This window comes from Cibotium barometz, chromosome 30, assembly GCF_041138505.1.
Source record: "Cibotium barometz isolate CiBa-2024 chromosome 30, ASM4113850v1, whole genome shotgun sequence".
Classification (NCBI taxonomy): domain Eukaryota; kingdom Viridiplantae; phylum Streptophyta; class Polypodiopsida; order Cyatheales; family Cibotiaceae; genus Cibotium; species Cibotium barometz.
Window position 1 is genome coordinate 28,908,156 of NC_141075.1, and position 9,604 is coordinate 28,917,759.

The window sequence follows — 9,604 nt, forward strand, 5'->3', positions numbered from 1 at the left end:
TTCTGATGTATATTTTTGTGTTGCTGTTAAGGCTGAGGATGCGACTGAAGACTTTGTTCAAGAGGACGGAGGAGTGTTGGTCAATGGCTACGAATGTGATGACACTGCAGACGGCGAGGTGCTTGCCAATGGCGATGATGAAGCCAAGGAATGGACTGTAGAGAATGACGAGTGATCCCGAAGCTTGGTTTTTATGAAGTTATCTGCCCACTATGATGCCCATGAGATGCCCCCATGGTGCAACATGAAGAATTTGGATGAGGCCTCTGAGATGAGCTCGGCACTTCTTCAATATTTTGGAGAGTCTGAGACCAGGTCTTTTCTTGTGCATATCTTTCTAATGAGGAAGTTGGAAATCTTCTCAGGGAGACGAGCATTCAAGTTGAGGATTTCCTGTATGAAAAGAATCGTAAAGGTGGAGGTTCCTCTCTGATCATACTCATATGATCAATTCCCATGAGAAGTAAAGAGGGCTATCATTTTGAGGTGGGTGAAACCTGTCTTGATGAGTACGCCCACAATATAATTCACCGTCCGGTGTGGAGGCTGTAATTTCTTGATAGCGTTATTTGTTTGACCTACCTTCTTGGTTTTTTGTGAGTGGTTATCTTTGCCAACTTTTTGTTGGAAGACTAGAACTCGTCAGAAGGCAAATCAACCGTCTCCTTGTGCATGTGACAAGTGATAAGTGGTTTATGTGGTGGTGCATGCAATAGTCTCACTATTATGCTTTTATTTTTGCTAATTCACATTCAATAGAACAAGGCTTCAGCATTGGATGCCCTACCATATCCCATAAAACCACAAGGCAAAAAGCAACACATCAGCATCCATATCCCAATGGCATAGATTGCCTTAGAAGGATATACATGACAAAGAAGAAAAGCAACGGTCTCAACTCAATTTCCCAAACATTTAACGGTCCCTATCAAATTTCACAACATTTTCCAACTTCCTACAGCTAGGGTCTCATGGTATAAATGTGAAAGTACTTATACAGAAAGGTCGGTCTTGGTAAAAATCCTCTCATTTTTCAAGCCAGTTTCCTTAATTTTATATAGTAAGCCTCATTTTTTCTTGTGGCTTTGTACTGTACGGTCATTTTTTGGTTTTCAGTTAATGCCAATGTGTAGCTATATTGTTGATCCTATAGACTCTTGTGTTCTTTTCTCTCTCTCTCTCTCTCTCTCTCTCTCTAACACAGACACACACCCCCCACCACCACCACCACCACCGAGCCCTTCCCCCAAGCAATTACATGCATCCATCGTTAAATTCTAGCTCAAATTGATGGACTATGCATGCAATGTCAAGAGGCAGAGTTAACTAATGTGATACTATGCAAGCAATGTCAAGAGGCAGAGTTAACTAAGTAAATAAAATTTAATTCAATGCCGATTTAAATATTGGTGGAATTGAGATGAATATCATGCAGTAGCTGGTCCCAATATTGCTAGTCATCAATTTGTTTTCTAATAACAGTGATCGCAAGGTTTATCATGTGGGGAAATCTAATTAGTGGCTAATTATCATCGACTGTTCAAAAATTAATGGAATTAATAATTGAGATATTAACAATTGATTTCAAATCTGTAATTGCTAAGCTGATAGGGTATTTTCCGATTGATTTCAAACCGTAATTGCTAAGCCGATAGGGTGTGTAGGATCTTCCATCAATCTCTAACTTCATGAATAACTAACTCTTGAGAGAAGTGTGGTAAAATGCAAGCAAAATAAAATCTAGTTTGGAAACCTAGCGCAAATCTTGTTATTTATGCGAGTAGAATTAGAACCGACAATTTCATGTAAGAAATTAAAAGAAAAAACATATTTAAATACATCATGATCCCATACAAGCAAAAAATAGATACCTTTTAATACATATGTATTGTATCAAAGGCACCATTTAAACTCTTTTCCCCCCTTTTAAAGCCACACTTTTAATTAAAGTTATGTATCTAAAACATTGTGCAATTAAAAAGTCATCTTTGTGATGCGCACCTTATGTATTGTCAATAATGTTTGATTACATTATTGTTCTATAGGGAATGAGAAGCTTTTGAGGTAAAAAATATGGGATCTTTAATGAAAAAATTTGTTTTAGAAATAACTAGATTTGTGGTATTGTTTGTAGTTTCTTTGTGATATGTACATTGATAATTGTGTAATTGATTTTGATGTGTTGTTATTTGTGTCATGGATCATTTGTGCATTCCCATTTTATTAATAAATACAAGCCATTGGGGGTAGTATGGATTTTAAATGTTAATTGGTTTTTGATAGTTAAGGTAATGTGTAAGAACACGACGATGTGTTGGGGGGAGACTTGCCTCTATAGCTTGTTCGAACACACCACTGTAGGGAGGGATCTATAAACTAACACCACAACACCAGCACAACACAAATCCATTTAACTGATATCCTCAGTTCTTTGGTTGACACAGAAAAGCTCTTAAAACCCCTCAAATCATTTCAGCTGACTCATCCAATTGTCCTACTAGGTCCGTTCTGACCTCCATTAGCTCTGATCTTCATGCCCTAGTCTTCAGCTGATCTTTTTTGACCACTCGCTGACCAAAGACATCCCTAGAGTTGACTCTGAGCTGATCAACTTCTGAGGACTATAAACTGAATCGGATAGCTGCTACTGACCCCAGTTAGATATATGTCCACCAAGCTCCCAATAAAGTCCACTATTAGCAACTTCAAATACTTGCTTCAGAACTTCACTGAACCTATCAGCTCGCCCTTATTGACTTCTTGCTAACTGAGATCCGACTTAGCTATCTCAGTTGACTAAGTCCCGAGTTAGATTTTAACACCTCAGTGTCTGTTGACACCGCCAATCCCTTTAAAAGCTCAAATCTCACCAAGACTCAACTCCACAAACTTAAGGCTGATAGTAGCTGGCAGTCTGTTGACTCTGGAACTCCTTCCCCTTCTTTTCTGCAAATTTGACTGTTGCTGACTGACTGAAAATATGATGGTTAGACCAAAACCCAAAACTTTCCCCTTCAACCCAAAGAGGTCATTTCTACGCTTGTATACCATCAAACTGACTCCCTCACCTGACACACAACACCATCCAGCTCACAACCTATCAGATTGTAGGACTGACTTCTGACTATGGTCAGATGTCAGACCAGACTCCACATGTGTCAAACAAGATAAAATTTACTCTTCAATAACATCAGCTGACTAACCTTGATATACAGTGGACTTCAACTGACTCAGCCAGATATTGTTGACTCACAATTAGAGCTTTCTAACTCAGACCCGACTTAACAATTTTTAGATCTTTACTCTCACATGAGTTCTTTTAGCAGTCTCAAACCAAACGACTCATACCAGAGCATAAACAATTCATCAATCAAAACCATAAGGAACTTTCTGCATATAGATGATAATTGAGCTTGTCTCAAACAACCTTGAGACATGGGGTACAAACAGTAAAAAAAAAGCACGAAGGAAACAAAGGGATCCACCACAAGATGATCCTAGTAAAGCTCTTCAAGCCTTTTTCTTCCAATTCCACAAGAATCAGTATCATTAAACACTATAGCTACACTGATGATCTTCACCTTCAAGCACAATAGAAAATTGTTGAGTAGAGCTTTGGATTGGTCCAAGTTCTAATAGACTTGCTATTCCCAGAGGTCCTAGCCTCGTGACACATCATGAGTTAGAAGGGATCTATCGTTGGAAAGAGGCGTTGCGATCGGGATCTGATCATCGTTGGATTCCCAAGTGAAGTATTGGTGAATTGCGGGTAAACTTGGGGGTAAACTAGGAATGCGGGTAAACTCGGGGTGAACTAGTAGGTGAATTAGGGAGACATTTTTCGAGAAGAAAGTGAACTAGGGAACAAAAATACCAAGATTTAAATTTAAAAATGCTCTCCACAACCTGCTAGAAAGTATAGCATAGTGGTTAGATGATGAAAACTTGAGCAGACGGTTCCGAGTTCAAATCCTCTTTTGCATTGAGCTCAAATTCTCGAAATGTTTCTAAATCCCAAAAATCCCCATGGTATACCCTAAGTTCACCCCCTCCCGAGTTCACCCCTAGTTCACCTTGAGTTCACGCCTAGTTCACTTGCCCAACGGAAATCTGACGGTCTAGATCGGGACACCTCTTTTCAGCCTTAGATCCCTCTTGATTCATGATGTGTCATTTAGTCCTGTGGAGGTCCTAGGGCACCACAGCCTCCTACAAAACCCTCTATCACCTTAGCACTCTTTGCTCTGGGCATACCCAAACTTCCTCAAGCAAATTCCGCGTCACCTTCTTCCCAAAACAAACAATTGATTCAACAGCAAGCTACACAGAGCTTCCTCACAATAACCCCTTGTCTCTCTCTCAACTTCTTCACAACTATGCTTCCCCGTATAACTATGCATTCTCCTGCCCCTATAACTTCTTCACAACTATGCTTCCCCGTATAACTATGCATTCTCTTGCCCCTATCACCAACTTCCATGCATCTATTCTCTTGTTGTTGTCAACTACCCCCGACTTCTCTACACATGCAGTAGTTCTCCCTTCACCTAACAACATCAGCTGTGCTGTGATAACAACAAACTCACTTGTACTAGGTGGCCATGCAACAATCCCTTATTCCTAAGGTTCTACACATACCCGACGATTTATTTCAGTTTCTAGGGTTGGGGTGGACGCATCTATTGGGCACAAGAGGATGGACACATAAAAAGCCATCAATGACAGTAAAGATAACAAAACCATAGTTTTAGCTCCATTTAATTTAGCACTAGATATACACATCCCCCCCCAACACACACACACCAACCTAACAACCCCTTTGTCTACTCCTTTGATACAAAAAATCTCTTTGTGTGTGTGTGTGTGTGTGTGTGTAGAGAGAGAGAGAGAGAGAGAGAGAGAGAGAGAGAGAGATTTTTGTATATATATATATATATATATATATATATATATATATATATATATATATGTATGTATGTATGTATGTATGCATGTATGTGTGTGTGTGTGTACATACATACATACACCTATAGTACCTCTTACATGATGCATGTAGCCAAAAAAATCATGCTTCAGCTCCATAAACATCGAGATAAAAGCTTCATGTGTTGGTGAGTTATGACAAAGGCCTATAGGTTTAACAGCTTATTTTTTAATATAATTTCGAATTATAAAGATTCACATTGTTGAATCGTAGTTTTATACTGAAATGCAATCCATATACATAATAGATGTATGCATTTGCACATATTATGCCACTTTACCACTATTATAGAAATTGATAGAAGCCATAAGGCCATGTGTGGCTTGCTGTTTTTATTTCGTTGGGGTTGAAGCATTGCACAAGTTGCAATAATGATGGACTGATTTGGTAAGTTGCCATGGTTGTGGGTGATTTTTGATGTATGGTGATGATAATTAATCAAGAGGAAGGGAGAACCTTAGTGTGAGGGGAGAATTTGTGGATTCTATGTTATGTAGCATATATTGTAGGCTTGTAAATAGGGATAACATTCTAATATGAGAGTTAAGATGGTATATGGTAATCATGGTAGAAAGAGTGTCACCATTTGGCTGTCCAAGTGGTCTTTCCCTATTTCATGCCAAGGTACGGAAGCCCAAGGAGCTTCGTGTCGCCCGTATTGAGGCCAGAACTTGCATCACCTACGAGAGGCCAAGCCTCATGTCACCCATTGTGTGGTCAGGACCTGGAAAGGGATCCCAATTTAAGCTTCCCACCATTGAGCTAGTTTTGTACTCGAGAAGACCTGCTATCTAACAGGTTCGAGGAATGAGAGATATATCTATTGCATAATTCATGTGCACGCATCTCTGCTTGCTTGAAAATGATTTCGCATGACTTGTGTTTGTGTGAATGCCTATTATGACGTGTCTAGTTCATAGGTAGGGGATGCCCACCCGCCGTGAGCCGGTGAATGCCTTGTATTTTGACATGGTTTGTGGAATGTGAACAGGTGGTAAGTATTCATTTAACCGCCGTTATTTATTATTGTAAAGGTTTTATAACCTTAGCAGTTCACACTTATTAAAGTTGGGCATCGGCCATTGACCCAATGGCTGAGGCCCAATGTGTGGACACTTAAAGGAGGTGCCCACCAGTGGACTGTGCCACCTTGGACTCTCCACCTCCTCTCCCCCATTCTCCTCCACCTTTTTCTCATGTTCCTTCTCTTGCAAGTTGGTGCCCATCTCTCCCTTCCTCTCTTCGCTTTTTTGCTGGTCGACTGCTCCTTGTTGGATAGCTATTGTACCGACTGAAATTGCTGCACTTGCCTACTATGTACCTACTGTGGGTACCCTTTGTACCTAGTATACCTTCTGTACCTGCTCTGTACTTATTCTGGGTACCTTTTGTACCTGCTATGTACCTAATGTGGGCACCTTTTGTATGTACTTGCTGTGTGTACGTACTGTGGGTACCTTTTGTACTTGCTATGTACCTAATGTGGACACTTTTTGTACCTATTGTGGGCACCTTTTGTACTTGCTATGTACCTCTTGTGGACACCTACTATACCTGCATCACATACTTTACCTTCTGTACCTATAGTACCTACAGTACCAGTTGTACTTGTAGTATCAACTGTACTTGCTGTGCACTTGTTGTGGGCACATGTAGTACCTACTCTTGTGGGCACTTTACCTAACTGTGCTTGATTATCCCTGCAAGTACCAACTAAAACCCTAATTGTACCTGCTAGTACAAGCTAAAACCCTAACTGTACATGCAAGTACAAGTTAAAATTCTAAATGTACTTGTAAGTACAAGCTAAAATTCTAACTATACTTGTAAGTACAAGCTAAAACCCTAATTATACTTACAAGTATAAGCTAAAACCATAACTATACCTATAACAAGTACAAGTTGAAACCCTAATTGTATTTGTAAGTACAAGATAAAACCCTAACTGTACCTATAAGAACAAGTTGAAAACCCTAGTGTACATGCAAGTACATGCTGACTATCATTTGACAGCTACACTACCAGATGTACATGCTGTGAACCGGCACCAAGTGTATCTGTTTGAGTACCTACTATTGACACTGTGTACCTGTACACCTGTTTGTGTACTCATACTAGGGAGGCTTGAACCACGGTCTCTGAGGCTGTGAGCCAGACTCTAGTACAAGAGTGCTTGTTTGTGCATGGTCTCGAAATGATAGTTTTGTAGTCACTTTCCCCCAAGTGAATGAGACTAGTGGCCATGCTATTCAGACTCATTCAACGAGTCCGACATCAACAAACTACTCCAACATACTTCTATTTGGGTAACTTGTCTTCATATTTACATTGCATAGGATTATCTGGCTGCCTTGGAGCTTTGTTCAAATTTAAATACTCCGATGATATACTCTAGTATTGAGAGGGACCGGTCCATTCGGGGCCCTAGTGATGGTGTATTGTGCAGTGCTTGACTCTTTAGCATATTATCTTGTGCAATGATATATCATTTAGTTGTTATGTGCAAAGTGGCTCTTACATATTAAGTGTGACATGCGTATTGATCACGAGAGATGTTAGGGCACTATTGGGCTTAAAAATGGTAGTTTTGGATTAAAAATATGGATTTCGGAGACCAAAAAGCAACTCTGATTTTTTTTAAATAAAAAATTACTAAAAAAAGGATATTTTTATCTCTCCTCTCTCCTAAATCAAACCAAATAAAAAAGAGACCCAAACTGCTCCAAAACTTGTCCAAATTCAGGAAGCTAGAAAATTCTAGAACTCAGTTGGACTCAGTTAGTGGCATCCCTCACCTATGAATAGACCCTCATTCCTTTGTATTCTCATCTGTGAACTAAACTATGCCGGTATTACTCTAAGTTAAGCTTATTTTCTATTATTCTCTAAAAATCCTCTACAAATTGAAGAGATTGGAGCTTCTCTCTCTCTTCAATCTTCCTTAGAGACTCCAACAACATACCAAACCAATTGATTGGTTGGGGGCCTCTACTGTGATCAAAGAATCAAGTAATTTAGGAGGTAAAGTGTGGATTATTGTCTTCTTTTTCTTAAATCTCCAAATGTTCTCTTCTCAACCCCTCTCAAGCTTGAGAAGCATTAATTTGAATGGCTTTTGAATACTATTGAAGTTCTTTAATGTATTGTAATGAAGAAACACATAAGTTTTTATTTATGCTTAATTTATAAAATGGTTTTAAGCATTTGTCTCTCTCCCCCAAATAATGGTCATTCCTATGACCTATTCTCAATTCGAATGAAGCTTCTCATGAAGAATTTCTCTAATCTAAAAGTAATTTCTATGCTTGTCTAATTGGAGGCTAAAATAATGGCTTTTTAATACTTTTATGCTATTGAATTTATGGTAAAATTAAGAATCAATCCATAATTGGATAATGATCCAATTAGTGGTTATTCTAATCACATGAATAATACTAAACTTTATTCTTTCAAATTTATTGAGAATTACGAGTAATAACAGCGGAGCTATGGCAAAATTTTTGTAAAATTAACACAAATCATTTTCATTCATAATATGAAAAGAGGACTTCCTACCATATTCTAGGATTAATCATCCTAGATTAATTGAATGATTCTCATTATAATCATGGAAAATTGATTTTTATGTTTATGCATAAATATTTGATTACGAAAAAGAGAAATTTCTAGTAATCTATTTTATGTTAAAAGAGTAATCCCCATGACAATGGAAATCCATGTACTCCAATGAAGTAAGAGAAAAATTGTGATGCTAAAATAATGCATATTTTATTTAAAAATTAAAGAAGGATTTTAGTTAAATTTATTTTTTTGCATAGATAAATTTTAAATGATGAAAGAGGAATTCCCACTATATTGGAATCCAAATATTTAAACGAGGAAAGTGTAATTCCTAGTGTAAAGGAATTAATGAAGATTTTTATTTAAAATTTTAAGAGAAAATTTAGTTAAATTTATCTTTTTGCATAGATAAATTTTAAATGATGAAAGAGGAATTCCCACTATATTGGAATCCAAATATTTAAATGAGGAAAGTGTAATTCCTAGTGTAAAGGAATTAATGAAGATTTTTATTTAAATTTTTAAGAGAAAATTTAGTTAAATTTATCTTTTTACATAGATAAATTTTAAATGATGAAAGAGGAATTCCCACTATATTGGAATCCAAATATTTAAATGAGGAAAATGTAATTCCTAGTGTAAAGGAATTAATGAAGATTTTTATTTAAAATTTAAGAGAAAATTTAGTTAAATTTATCTTTTTGTATAAATAAGATTAAATGATGAAAGAGGAATTCCCACCATATTGGAATTCAAATGTTTAAATGAGAAAAGTGAATTTTTAGCTTAATGGAATTAATGGATATTTTTAATGTAATTTTTAAGAAGAATTTTAAATAGATTTAATTTATGGTAAAAGAGGAATTCCCATGATAATTGGATTGCACTCATTGAAATGAGAAAAAGAAGGATTTCAAGTTTATTAAAAAATAGGTATTGATATTTTAGTTAAAAGGTGAATTTCCACCATAATTCTACCTAATGAATTAAGGTTGAGAAATTATGTGATAGAAGGAATATCTTTGGATATTTTAATTGGTAAAATCACTAAATTGATAT

The 9,604-nt window shown here is 37.1% G+C and overlaps 1 protein-coding gene across 1 annotated transcript in view; it reads left to right on the forward strand.

Annotated features, from left to right (window-relative positions):
* Window positions 1-775, forward strand: part of LOC147621358 (coatomer subunit beta'-1-like) — a 63,522-nt gene extending 62,747 nt beyond the window's left edge. Inside the window, exon 24 of the mRNA XM_086824096.1 lies at window positions 32-775. Coding sequence (XP_086680222.1) covers window positions 32-175 — 144 coding nt within the window. The 3' untranslated portion in view covers window positions 176-775. The remainder of the gene's footprint in view (window positions 1-31) is intronic.
* The last annotated feature ends 8,829 nt before the right edge of the window (window positions 776-9,604 follow it).